Source organism: Oryctolagus cuniculus, chromosome 1, assembly GCF_964237555.1.
Source record: "Oryctolagus cuniculus chromosome 1, mOryCun1.1, whole genome shotgun sequence".
Taxonomy (NCBI): domain Eukaryota; kingdom Metazoa; phylum Chordata; class Mammalia; order Lagomorpha; family Leporidae; genus Oryctolagus; species Oryctolagus cuniculus.
The window spans coordinates 75,303,986-75,319,005 of record NC_091432.1 but is presented as its reverse complement, the minus strand read 5'-3'; the positions used below and the strand labels follow the sequence as shown (position 1 = coordinate 75,319,005).

Sequence of the window (15,020 nt, the reverse complement as noted above, 5' to 3'; positions counted from 1 at the left end):
GCATGCCACACAAAACGAGTTCCATGCTTCTTTCTCTTCCTTGCACATTTTTCTCTGGCTGTTTTCCTGTCCCTGCTTTAATTCACACAGCAGATAAGATTCTCCTATCCTGAACTGAAGCACACAGTTACAGTGCTATGTCAAGCCTAGTAGGAGATAAATTTTGTAAGAGGGATCTTTGCTTTAAAGAATAACTGAGTAAAAAAGTCACCGGAAAACAGAGAAACCAAAAGTATCATACATATCACCACTCCGGGAAGTGAAGACAGCTGTGGAGCTAGGAACTGGTTGGCATTTCAGACCCAAAGATTTGTAGGCACTTGGCTTGTGGAACAAAGAGTTCATTGCCTATGTGATGACAATGTACAAACACATCTGTGGAATAGTTCTTTGGCACCAGCAAAGCCAGCAGTATTTGGTGAGCCTTTACTTTTCTGCTCCCCATTCATGTCTTCTTTCCATCTATTCTTTCTGCATGTTTTTCCTCATTGGGAATTATTTTAAAAACAGCACTAATTTTGAAGAAAGATAGGTAAAGTGGAGATTATTAGACTTATTGCCACAAAAATTTAAAAAAAAAAAAAGGGCAATAGTACTAAAATGTTTTCTACCTATTCCTCTTGAAATTCAACCCAAGTGCCATCTTTCAGAGGCAAGTCTTGAAATATCTTCCAGCCGGCGCCGCTCACTAGGCTAATCCTCCCCCTAGCGGCGCCGGCACACCGGGTTCTAGTCCCAGTTGGGGCACTGGATTCTGTCCCGGTTGCCCCTCTTCCAGGCCAGCCCTCTGCTGTGGCCAGGGAGTGCAGTGGAGGATGGGCCAGGTGCTTGGGCCCTGCACCCCATGGGAGACCAGCAAAAGCACCTGGCTCCTGCCATCGGATCAGCGCGGTGCGCCGGCCGCAGCGTGCCGGCTGCGGTGGCCATTGGAGGGTGAACCAACGGCAAAGGAAGACCTTTCTCTCTGTCTCTCTCTCTCACTGTCCACTCTGCCTGTCAAAAAATTAAAAAAAAAAAAAAAGAAATATCTTCCAGACCCACAATGAGTGTGAACACCAATGGTTAATCAGTAAACCAACTCTATTCCTAACATTTCCTCTCAGACATAAGAATTATTCTAGATATTAAATACTTTAAGGCTTTCTCCAGGTTTCATTTATTATGTTTCAAACTTTTGAGTATGACCTAGTATCAAATTATTATTAGCAGAGGGAAAATAAATGTGGAGAGAATGTTTTTCTGGAGTTAAGGCTTATAGATAATAGAGAAAAGCAAAAATGGAAGGAAGAGCTTAGAGATAATTTTTAGCTCCAAGTCAAATTTTTTAAACTCTTTAATGGAGAAGAGGACTCTTTTTTGCTGAATCTATGTCTAAAGGACAAAAAATTAACTGATTTACAAGACAAGCAAAATATAATCTATAAACTTAGAGCAAGAATATCACAAATGGATTTTGAAGTGAGTTGTCCAGGTCACATAGGACCTCACCCTTTAGCCAATTCATTAGAGATCAGTTTACATAATTGTTCTTTATCTAATTTAACATTTGCCTTTCACTGCCATGCACCTTTCTTAATATCATTTCTTCTAACTTTCTGTGTCTGAATGGTAAAGGCAGTGAGCATCATTTCCCAGAAGGAGGAGTTGAACAGTGTCTCTGCCTTTTCTCCAGTACCTCCCAGCAGGGTATTTACTACAATGAGTGGAATCCATTTCACTCCTACCCTTCAGTCCTCAAATACAGAAGTAAATGGGGAGCCTCAGTGAGCTGCCTTTAGGCCTTGCATTTTTTAACTTCTTGGATCTAAAACTGAAATCTGCTGAATCCCAGTACTGCCTTCTTGATCCTAGGGACATAATTCCTTGACTGGAGTGTGATAACTCCAGGGAGACAGAGTGCCTGACTTTGAACTACCTAGGAAGCCAAGATCACTGCATTAGAAATAACATAAAGCATTATTTTTATATTAAAATGGTTGTGGAGTAAAATATAGAAAGTTCATTATTTTTTTAAAATATTTAGTTATTTGAAAGGCAGAGGCAGATAGAGATCATCCATCTGCTGCTTCATTCCCTAAATAGCCAAAACAGCTGGGGATGGGCCAATCCAAAGCCAGGAGCCAGGAGCTTCTTTGGGTCTCCCATGCAGGTGCAGGAGCCCAAGGACTTGGGCCAGCTTCTACTGCTTTCCATGGCCATAGCAAGAGCTGAATCAGAAGTGGAGCAGCTGGGTCTTGAACTGGCATCCATGTGAGATGCCGGCACTCCAGGCAGCATCTTTACCCACTACACCACAATGCCAGCCCAAAAGTTCATTGAAATGTCAAATATATATCTAGTTTTCAGTGAGTCTTTGGGGCTATGTCTTCACATTTACCTGGAAAGTGTGAGAAATGCTATAGATGCCATTTTGCTTTTTCATGATCTTTGAGTTCTTGGCTTTTCCCCAAATTTTATGCTTTCTCCTACCTCTCTAAAATCTCCCAAAATGTGCATACAGCAGGATGTTGAGTAAGGACAGGTGACACTGCCAGTAGCTATCTTTCCTGTTCCACATGGTGTTGTGATAAAACAAGAATGATTTTAGAATCAAGAGGAGTGAGCCTTGGCTCCACTGCTTATTAATCTGGTTGCTTTGGATAAGCTATGTTACAGTCCACAACTCACTTTATCTAGGGACTGAGCATAATTGCAGTGTGTAATCCATAAAGTTGTAATGAGGAGTAGAAAAGAGTAAGTATAAAGTACCAGCATATGGTTAGCATAAAGGAGTCTTTCTGCTTATAATTTTCCTTAATTTCCGTGTCATGATTCAGAATAGCATGAAAGATTCCAGATGTTAACACACGGACACCAACAGGCAGTGTGGTACAAGAGCCTGTCACCAGAGAACAGCATGCAATTACCCCTTTCTACCCATTTCACCTAATCCTGTAGTCTCTAGAAATTCTTCTCTCTTCTTGCTGTGGCTTAAGTCTCATGGGTTTAAAAATCAATTAGCAATCACACTTTGAGTCTATGTTGTATGTCAAGCACTGCTGGAGTGAAGGTGGAGGTGACTGTTGAAGAAATAAAATAAGGACCTGCCTTCAGAACAGCTAGATTAAATTTTAGCAATGAGATATAAGTATCACACATCAACCAAAGAGAAAGAGAAAGAAATATAAAAGAGAAAGAAATATTCATTAAGAATGTCAAGGTATTGTGTTTTCACATATATTTTTCTTTATTTATAATTTAGTGTGAACTGAAGTGGTACAAAAGTGAGTGCTTTAAAATTTGAGGGATGGGATGGGTAGATGGAGTGCTACAGTGCTGATTAGAGAAGCTGCCATTGAGGATCTAAGGCTTCAGATTGTCCTTGAAAGATGGGTGTAATTTGGTTAGATAAGTAACGGTGGGGGCCATAACTGATTCAGGATGTGGAAAAAAAGGAAGAAATGAAAGCAAAGACATTGTGGTAGGCGGGACCATGCTGTGTGATTGGAGGATCCTGGTCTAGTGGAAGAAAAGGGCAGGAGGGAAGGAAACTCTGTAGCAATTACTTATTAATCAGTCATTATGTGAAAGGCTCTGATTCGACTGTTACAGAAGAGATAGAACCACATTATTGACCACTTACTCTGAATTCTGATACCTGAATCTGGAAAACACAAATGTACTGGCAAGACTGTAACTTTTTGGTAGCTCAGCAAGAAGGAGCAGATGGTATCCACATGTATTTTTCCAGGAATAGCACCAAATGGAGTAGATGATGAATTGAGTAGGTCTGGTTATTGTGGTGTGAGGCACATTCACTTGCCCACATCTGAGAGTTGAGCAAATGACTCCATTTTTTGCGGGATCCTCAGAGAGCATTTGCATAATACAGCAGTTGGATTTATAAAATCTTGGTGTGAGTCAGTGGAATTTAACGTATTATTGTCTTATAATGAAATGCAAAGGGTTTAAGAGTCAGAAGACCTGGGTTTGAATCCCAGTTTTGCTTCCCTTTTGCTGTCTTGTTTTAGAGAAATTCACTGACTCACTCTTAGCCTCTGTTTTCATATTGATAGGCAAGGGAAAATTCCACCAGTCCCTCTGGGGTTCTATAAGGAGTAAACAATAAAACACCAGTAAAAAGCTTACCATTTTGCCTGGCACAGTGGGTGCTTCATCAATCAATATTAGTACTTTCCCCCTTCCTATGGGAGTTAAATGATCAAATGTGTATGAACCCATTATAAATGATTCAACACGACATTGGTGGTTATTGTATTTATCAGTTTGGGTTTCAATGTTGATCTGCAGACCTACTTTTGGTGAGCCATTTATTTCAGCTTTCGAGACTAAGTGCAAGGAGGTATGTGGCACAGGTATAGGAGGGAAGTCAGGAAAGCGTCCCTAACTAACATTTAAGATAATTTCCATCACTCAATCCAAGTGGGATTAATTCTGGAGAAAGCTTACAAAGTAAAATAAAATAAAATAAAATAATATAAAACCTCTGGTGCCTTTGTCTCTGCTGTCTGCACCTCATTCTCCAGGCTGCTTCATCTTTTCTGCTCTACGGGAAAAGAGCTGCCCAGCTCTGCCTATGAGTTAGGTTAATATCCATGTTCTGAAAACTATTTTGCTACCTTACGTCTTAAAGGCACATCAAAAGGAAATGGTAGCACTCCAATCCAAAGGGTTGAAGTAGTAACGGTGGATTTTCAGGTGTCACGAGAGAAACTTTTTAGACTGAAAGACTTATGGACACTTATCAAATCTTAATAGGGTACAGAAGCAAATATTGTGTGTTGGTTAAGAGTGAGTTGCACAATATTGAGCCAGACTACTAGATTTGACTCTTGGTCCTGCTATACCCAGCTAGATAACCTTGGACAAGGTACTTAATATCAGTTTTCTGATCTGTAAAGTGAAGATAGTATTATTTTTTATTACTGAGAGAGTTCAGACAAGAAAGATTGGATTGAGTTCAGGCCAGAACAGGAATCTTTGATTTTTCCCTTCCTATTTTCCAAGCTAGGATGGTGGTAAGCTAAGTAGGTAACCACCCATGCATGTATTGAGTGCTAGGGAGAAGGACCAAAATATTGCTTCCTCCAGAATTTCTTCCTGGAGACATCCTGCTGCAGCTATCACGCTGCAGTTAATCATCTGCTAGCCAAGCTCTCAGGCACTCATGAGGGTCATTTGCTCACTGACCTTTTTTATTATCTCAAATACTTACTTATTTTCATTTATTTGAAAGGCAGAAAGAGAGAGAGAATCTTTCATCTGCTAGTTCATTCCTCAAATGCCTGCACTAGCCAGGGCTGGGCCAGGCCAAAACCATGAGGCAGGTACTCCATCCAGGTCTCTCATGTGGTCAGCAGGGACCCAGGTACTTAAGCCATCGTCTGCTGCTTCCCAGGGTGCACATTAGCAGGACACTGGATCAGAAGTGAAGGCACACCATGATCTCAGGCACTCTAATATGGGATGTCAGCATCTCTAACCCACTGCCCTTTAACACCTGCCCCCCACAAGCTGTTCTTGCCTCAGTTTCCTTTCCTGTGAGGAACGTGCACTATGATACCACAGGGCAAAGGCAAACCAGGTGACAGGGTCAAGCCACTTGGTGGTACTGCTGGTGAGGGTCTGGAGCTGGACTGGGTTGAACCTTACTCACTTGGTTGGTCTTTCGGAGGGGGAACATGGGAAAAAGAATACCCAGGAAAGGAAAAAAAAAAACACAGTAATAAATAATATAACCTTATTTTCATGGAGCTCTATTTTGTTTCACATGTATTATTTTTCCAGTCGACTTTCTGAAAAATAGGTTAACTGGAAAATAGGATTGTCCCATTTTTAATTGGGGGTTTGCAAGAGATTAAGGGACCTAGAAACCCTCTGAGAACTGGGGAATTGAATCTGAGTCAGTACGAGGAGAAATTTCTTGTCAGGCTGTGAAAGAAAAAGTAGCAGCTTTTCAGGCAGAAAATAACTACCTTTTCAGTCTGGTAGCTTGGAGAAGTTCAGGTAAAAAAATAGGAGTGAAGCGGGCATTATAGTGCACTGGGTTAAGCTGCTGCTTGGGACCCCTACGTCCCATGTGAGACTGTTGTTTGAGACCCTGTCTCTTGGCTTCTAATCCAGCTGCCTGCTGGGGATGCATCTGGGAAGGCAGCAGATAATGACCCAAGTGCTTGGGCTCCTGCCACCAAATGAAGACCTCATGGAGTTCCCAGCTCTTGGCTTCTATCTGGCCAAGCGTTGACTGTTGCAGGCATCTGTGGAGTGAACCAGCAGATCTCCTACTCCCTCTGTCACTCTGCCTTTCAAATAAATAATTTTGGTAACAGACTTAGAAGTTAGGAAAAGTGGGATTATCATCATGGGCTCTGGGGCTAGAAACACATGGGTTTGAAAGTTGTTTGTGGCACCACTTAGATTTGTGGTCTTAGGCAAGTCACCTAGTTTGGCCCCCTCCTTCTATGTATCCCCTCCTTCCATCCTTCCTTCCTTCCTTTTAATGATAATATTTCCCTTAGAGCATTGTGAGAATCGAGTGAATTGATTTATCTGAAAGTATCTTACTCCCTGGAACATGATATAGTCACTCAGCATTGGCTTAACATTTTATTATTGTTCTTGATTTTATTATTACCCTAGCCTCAATTTTGATATTGAATAATTCTGAGATCTCAGTCCTGCCACCCTGTCTCCATTTGCATATTTATAAAAACAAAGGGTAGAACTAAATGTTCCCTAAGAGGCCAGCTTTGGAACTCCTATGACACTAGAGTGTATTCATTTTTCCTGTTTTCCTCTCTCACAAAACCTTCAGTATGTCTTTAATCAGGCATTTGCCAAACAATTTCTCTGGAGCATACACAAAGAACCACTGAGTCAGTCAGCCTGGGTATGCCTATGCCATTAGCCTTTTCCTTTGTTGTGCCTCCTGCAGGCTGACTCACATGATGTTCTGGGTGTGGAGGGAAGTCAAAGGCTCTGAACAAAATGCAGATCATTTGGCATATATTGCCTCTGAGTTAATGTGACCTGTGGACAACTACCCGCCTTCTACTTCATGTCTCAAGTCAGTTGATCCCAGAATAGTTCCTAGGCCATCACTGTTAGTGTTCACTAATTCTTGTTTCATCTGCATCACTGCATGCACTAGTGGGTTTCTCTTCTTTTCTACTGTGCTTACTGAAAGTATAGATAGAGACCTGCATTTAGCCTTTTGACTTTCCCACTGATTAGTCTGCATTTTTCAGATGTAAGCTTCACACACAGTATTCCTTGGCTGATTGGCTGTTGTAATCCCCTGAGAATACCTTGCTGAAAGCAGTTTCCTTGCCCTCACTGACTTGGTGACCACCTGCCCACTTGTGTGACAGGCATTTCCCAGATCTGGCTCTGAACAAACATCAGGGAATAACCACATTTTCAGAATCAATTAAATTGGTTTGGGCAATTAGTCTACAGGTTAAGACACTGGTTAAGATGCTGGTGTCCCACATCCCACATTGGAGTACCTGCAGCTCCTAACTCCATCATCTTGCTAATATATACCTGGGAGGCAGCAGGTGATGGCTCAAATGCTTACTACCAAAAATGTGGGAGACCTGAATTGCATCACTGGCTCCTGGAGTCCAACCTGCCACAGGCTCGGCCATTTTGGACATTTGAGAATTAGATAGATTCTCCAGGCGATAATCAACGAAAGTTTATCTTTTATGAGCATAAGCAGACTTGATGATTAACATAAGAATATTTGGTGTCCAGTGAAACCCAAGAACAGGTAAGTAGCTGGAATTCACAAAAAACTTGATCTAATGAATTTTATCTATATCCTCTCTGGTTGCTTCTTCTCTGTGATTAGGTTGGTTCTTCCCTCTTGTCATAAGCTGTATTTTTCCACATGGAAGACACTGTAGTATAACCACAAACCAGTGCTCTTATTGTTTAGGTCAACCAAAAAAAGATGGATTTTCTTAATGCTTTATAGTTTTTAAAAAAACCCTGCCTAGATTTACATGAAGACAAGCCTTGAAGTTTCTGATTAAAAGAAGTTTTATTTTTTTTTCTTTTATCTTTTTTTTTTAATTCGGATTTGTTATGAATCTCCACTTAGTGGAAATGAACATATTGAAGAGGCAGACTGGAATCTGCTGTCACCAGTTTGACATAGGGGTCCAATTAAAGAGGATACTTACTATGAAGACAGAGGGCATATATAGAAGAGCAATACGGGGTGTGGAGAAAAAACTTGGAGGGAGCCATCAAAATCATCAGAAACCAAATTTGATCAATCATATATATATATGCACTGGAATGCTACTCAATCATTAAAAAAAATGAAACCCTGTCTTTTGCAACAAAATGGATGCAAATGGACAGCATTATGCTTAGTGAAATAAGCCAGTCCCAAAAAGACAAATATAATATGTTTTCTCTGATATGTGGTGGTTAATATAGAATACAAAAAAGTATAAGAATGAAACTGACATTTTATGATTTGATTATTGAATTTAGCCCTTGTCTATACTCCTGTGAACAGTGGTCTTTCTATTTTTTACTTTTTGAACATTGTGGTTAATGGTACATTAAGATTGTGGTTTTAAGGTAAATTGAAATTATGTTATTGAAAAAATTGAAAGGAAATAAGAAGAAAGGAAAGAAGGGGGGTTGAGGGAGGGAGTGAGGAAGGGAGGGAAGTATGATCATCTTAGAATTGTATCAATGAAATCTTTCAAATCCATTCTCTTTATATTTATAAAAATTAAAAAGCAAAGCTATACTTAAATAATCTAAAAAGATCATTATAGAAATTTTAGACAATAAAGTACAAAAGAAAAAAATGAAAAAAATAAATTGCTAATTATTAATTTATAAATGCAGAATTTAGTTGTCAGAATGACTAGTTAAACAAAAAAGGTAGTTAACAGTTTCATTGATGACGTAAGTGATTTTTGGGTACCATAAAAATGCTCTTCAAAGCTCACAAAGATATGTTACTTTATTTTATTCCATCATCTATCCCCTATAGCTTTATTTAGTCAATAATATCTAAATATTTATTGAGTCTGTGTATCCATGTACTGTGGAGAATTCTAGAGAAATGCACAATCCCTCTCACTTTGTAGTCCATGAAGTCTTATTAGAAAGAGCAAACTTACATATAAGAAATGAAGAATAGCGACATAGCAACATAAACATAAAAAAGTTGTAAGTGACATTCCATAGGAAATGGGCTTATGTATAAAATTTATCCCCATAGCATAATAATAATTAATACAATCTATATGAAGAAAAGAAAAAGGATGAATGCCCCAAATCAAATCAATATATAAACTTGATAAAAGCTATATGAGGTAATTGGAGAGATATAAGAATTGGGTGTAATGCTCAGAAAACTTTCATTCTACTGAAGGATATAAGACACAGATTGTTTTGTGAGTCATAAGTATCAAACAGGAAGCACGGGAGATGTGCCATCAAAATTAAAAACATAGGGGCCAGTGTTGTGGCAACATGGATTAAGACACCACTTGTGACACTGCAATATTGGAGTGCCAGTATGAATCCTGCTTGCTCCACTTCCAGTCCAGCTCCCTGATAATATGCCTGGGAAGATGTCCCAAGTACTTGAACCCCTGCCACCCACGTGGAGATCTGGATGGAGGTCCAGGCTGTGGCTTCAGCCTGGCCCACCTCCAGCCATTGCAGCTATTTGGGGGATGAACCAGCAGATGGAAGAGCTGTTTCCCTGTCTCTCCCTCTTTATCTGTCATTCTGTCTTTCACATAAATAAATTGTTTAAAAATTAAAAACATAAATATAGAATTACGTTCATCAAATTGCTGTCAAATGCACCTCTTGCTTTCAGGGTAGTCTTTGCTTTGTCTGGTGGCCTATGATAATAGGATAAAGATTTCATACCACTGCAGGACTCTTGAGATAGAGCCACCTAGATCCTGGGATCATGTGGACAAAATGGATTTTGATGTCAGGAAGGCCAGTTTTCAATATTAGTTCTCATTTTCTCTGAGCTTCATTTTTCTCATCTATAATAATGCCACATCAATATGATTTAATGGTAAATGAGGATATATATGTAGATCCTTATGTATACTTAGAAAGTGGTAATTCTTATCACCACTTTTGATATGTGAGATTTCCTTAGAACTCATGATTTAATCTGCCCTCTTGAGTTTAATTGTAGCCACTGAAATACCACTAAAATCTCACAAACCATCCAGTATATATTGTTACAGTCGTCTGCCTTTGCAGACCCTTGCCACTAACATTTAACATTAATTTGAAAATTGCTGTTTATAAAACACATTCAAATATAACTCCTCGTTTGATCTTTAGCGTTTATTATTCTTATTATACAAAGAAGACAAATAAGTCCAAGAGGATTAGTGGACTTGTGCCCCTCCTTGACCTCCCCCATCATACCCCCCAGGAAATTTCTGAACTCCCAAGTCACACAATCAGGAATTTGCTGAAAGAACCTTGGGCCCAGGTCTTCTGACTCCAAGCCTCATATCCTTGTCCCTGCACTAAACTTTTTTTTTTGGACAGGCAGAGTTAGACAGTGAGAGAGAGAGAGACAGAGAGAAAGGTCTTCCTTCCATTGGTTCACTCCCCTAATGGCCACCATGGCCTGCGCTGTGCCGATCTGAAGCTAGGAGCCAGGTGCTTCCTCCCGGTCTCCTATGTGGGTGCAGGGACTCAAGCACTTGGGCCATCCTCCGCTGCAGAAAGCTGGACTGGAAGAGGAGCAACCGGGACTAGAACCCCGGGTTCTGCAAGCGGAAGATTAGCCAAGTGAGCCAGGGCACTGGCCCCTCCCTGCATTACACTTCTTAACAACAGCTAATTCCTCCCTTCTCCTTCCCCTCCCCCACCAAGGAATCCAATAGGAACCATCCTTTCCCAAAACCTCTGCTCACCACAAGGTCCTCCCTTCCTGCTGATAATTATAAATATATCATGAATGTCCAATTCATCTACCATGTACATATGGAGGCCAAGATTATCTTCACCATCCCCACTTTTTGGGCTAACACTTGGATTTTATTTTGTAAAACCACACTTGGAATTTTATTTTGTAAAACCTGCAGGATTTCCATTTGTTTTATCATCTGATTAAGATTCCACAGACACAAATTGACATTAAAAAGTTGTTAACTCTGTTAACTCCAGAGGGCACAGCTAATGAAATGTCCCAAAAGTTAAGTACTTGCTAAAACCACCGTGTCGTATAGGACAGCTCTCGATTAATCATGATGAGACTATTTCTTCTATCTAAATGAAATCTGTAATTTGGGATGGAGATTAAAGATCCTTTGGGGGATGAAGGGAAAGTTGCTGCGAAAATTCTTGAAACTAGAAAATAAAGATAGGTCTACTCAATATTCATGAAGTCAGATTGGTGAAGCAAATAGAGATTGCAATCTCTTATTTTCTAATGACTTAGCTTGTAGCACTCCTATATCAGTTTCACACAGATTACCACTCAACTCTAAAGGAAGTTATTAGAAATTATAGAAAGTTTATTTTAAAGAAAGCAAGTTTAGAATATCCAATATGATTTTCTGCCATCTTTGACTAATTTTAAATTTGTATCTAATTTCTAAAATATATGATCAGAGGTGTATAAATGACAATAAAGAAATAATATAGTATATGCAATAAGTAAACATATGTCTTTAGCAAGTAAAGTATTTTGTGGTAAATGTAATAAATATTTCAAGTTGGGGAAATTGTTTTTATCCTGAGCCATTTCATTTATCCCTCCAATCCCAAAATGATGCCTGTACAGGCCTTCAAAAAAATGCTTCTTTGTTAAATAAATTTAATAGACAGTCTTAGAAGAGGCTTTTGGTTATTTAAATTTTTTCTACTTCTCTCTTTTAGGCCAGCCCTGCTCCTATAATTGTCAACACAGATACTTTGGACACGATTCCTTATGTAAGTAGCATGCATTTTCATTAAGATTTTTCTTTAAAAAAACTACAGTAGAATTCAATCAACTAATATTGAAATTTAACCTAGTTGCCCTCAATCTAGATATTATGAAATGATGTATAGGTTAACTTGTATTTTCTTTTGATATTTACTAAATTATGGCTTAGTCATATAAATATTTTCTTCATTCAGTATGATAAAACATGAGGACATGTCATGAGAAAATATGTAGTTATTCTGTTAGAATAATGTTAATTTGATAGATAGTTCACTGTTAAGAGATTGAATTGCTCATAGTACACATGGCAAACTTCTTGGGGTTTTGTATTAAATGACTACTCAAATCAATGTCTTTCACAGAGCCTAGATATGAGTTTGTGATTCATTAGTATTTGATTAATTCTGTCGGACTATTAGTAAGAATTGGAGGGAAAATTTTATGAAGTTAGAGTATATTCATATATGGTAGCATGTAAGGTTTTATGAAAGTATGGAACACAATACATTAGAATTAGGCAGATTTGTGATAACTGGCATTTTTGTGCTTGCAACACAACTGCCATGACAGCCAAAGCAATTGAGGACAAAGTCTGGCTGGGCAGGGAAGATTGGAGACTGGGCAATAGGGCAAAATATAGGTGACTTATTGACATCATATAGAACCAAAAAAGGCTTTGTGAGAGGGCCCTAGCTGATGGGTAAAAGACAAGATCAGGGAAGATGGGACAGCCACGTGTAGGTCCATGCAAATTGGGGTGTAAAACAGGGAAGAAAGACTGCAGAGAAAATGGACAAGAACAGATTCATGGTATTTGATAAAATGAATAAATCATGTGAAGCACTTAAAACAAGTACTGTTGTTCTTGCCTATTCATAGTCTTAGACTCAACCTCAAGTACCTACAAGTGCCAAGGAAACCACAGAAATAAATGCAGCAAGGGAAGCGGGGACTAGGACAATAAAAAGCACATGGTCTTCTAAAAGAGGCACCTGCTTCTGGGAGCCCAGTGTTGCCAGCTGTTCAAGAGGGGTTTGGAATTTGAGTTTTTGTGTACACATTTCCAAATACAGGAAACTCGTTTGTTAAAGTTCAAACATTGTGTATACCACACAAAATGTCAAGTCCAAAGGAGGCCTTTTAGTAGATTTCTTCCTCAACTGAGCTCAAAGTCCTGAGCAGGCTGTGTAAGCTAGGACTCAGCCACAGGGGAGCAGAATGCTAGAACTGGAGTACTTGATTACAGAAGCAAGTGACTAAAACTAGGACACAGGGTCAGGACAAGAATAACAGCCAGATTGATTTAATGCTGAATCACCTGGACTACTGAACTAGGGCTTCTTAAATCTTCCTGCTGAAGTACAGTTTGGGGCCAGACAAGAAATGGGGTTAAGCCAACTGGTAGGAATTAAGAGGCCCCAACTATAGTAAATAAAGGGCTCTTTATATATATATATACATATATATATGTATATGTATATGTATATATAGTAAATTGAGGCATCTAGTGTTCTTCATTGCACCTCTGATTCAACCTTCCTTTATTTACCAACCATTAATTTGTTGGAGTTACTCTGTACCTAATAGTGTTTTAAGCACTTAGGTAATAAACTCTTCTGATTCTCAGAACAATCTCATGAAGTAGGATAATTAACTCCCTTGTTTTACAGGTGGGAGAATCCATTTATAAAAAGTTAACTAATTTGGTTAAGAACTCAAAGTAAGGAGCTAAGCTAGGTGTGCATAGGTTGCTATAGAGTTTGTGTTATTTAACTTGTCTCTTGCTGCTACTGTGTTTCTTCCTTCCCTCCCTTGTTTTCTGTCTTCCTGCTTTGAAACAAAGTTATGTTTGTTTGTTTTTTGTAACTTTCCACTGTGCTACATGTGGATTTAGGTGGTATACAAACTTGTGACAGTCTTCAATACCCTCAGGATAGGGACCATGTACTGTATGTATTGAGGAATCCTATGCCTTCAGCAAGTTCCTTTACTGCAGCTCTCATCAAAGCAAATAAGCAGTGCTTTGAAGAAGCAGACAGAGCACAGAGGCTTGTAAGATGGACCACTTCCTTGAGCCTTCCATTAGGGTTCTCATTGCTTAGCTGCCAGAAGCCTTCCTGTATAAATAATTTATCAATGGAACCTAAGGGTCTTGCATAGACATGCTCAGTTGCTATCTCAAGTAAGTAGTAAAATCAGCTACACATAGCGAATTAGTCAAATGGATCCCATTCTCCCAAATATAGGATTTGAATTAGACTTTGAGTTCTTCAAAGGGCTTTTTTGTTTCATCTTCAACTTTTTTTTTTAAGATTTATTTATTTATCTTAAAGTCAGAGCTACACAGAAAGAGAAGGAAAAGCAGAGAGAGAGAGAGAGAGAGAGAGAGAGAGAGAGAGAGGCCTGCCATCCTCTGGTTCACCCTCCCATTTGGCTGTAACGGCCCAAGCTGTGCCAATCTGAAGCCAGGAGCCAGGACCCTCCTCCAGATCTCCCACGTGGATGCAGGGGCTCAAGGACTTGGACCATTCTCCACTGCCTTCCCAGTCTATAGCAGAGAGATGGACCAGAAGTGGAGCAGTCAGGACTCAAACCAGCACTCACATGGGATGCTGGCACTAGACACGGCAGCCTTACCTGCTATGTCACAGTGCTGGCACCATCATCTTCAACATTTTTACTAATTATGCAACCTCTTTGTGCTTCCCTAAAAGTTAAGATCTTTAGAGAGGTGTGCTAAGGAGTTTTGTATGGTGAAAATGCCCTACTTCTTAAGGCAGTATGTTCTCGAGCAATTAATACACCTAACTTCCTAGACCTAAATTCATGTATTTGACAGCAATTGCAGTACCTACCTCTGAGTATGTTGTGTGAATTAAATGAGATTTTGTGTATAGAATCATGCTTTGTTAACTTCTGTGATAGCATATCGTGCATTTATCATTTATTTTAAAATGAACACTTATAACATGTATTAAACTCTGGTAGAATGGCAATAATAACATATTCTCCCATGTAGAAGAAGCATGACTGCATTATCTATTGAAAATGGCAGATGTCATAGACGGTC

At 39.3% G+C, this 15,020-nt stretch overlaps 1 protein-coding gene across 27 annotated transcripts in view; it reads left to right on the top strand.

The window, feature by feature from the left end:
* Positions 1-15,020, top strand: part of DLG2 (discs large MAGUK scaffold protein 2) — a 2,256,157-nt gene that overhangs the window by 1,389,102 nt on the left and 852,035 nt on the right. For all 27 annotated transcript variants that reach the window (XM_051821188.2, XM_051821179.2, XM_051821160.2 and 24 more), the window contains one exon: positions 11,902-11,955. In XM_051821188.2, the coding sequence (XP_051677148.1) occupies positions 11,902-11,955 (54 nt within the window). The remainder of the gene's footprint in view (positions 1-11,901; positions 11,956-15,020) is intronic.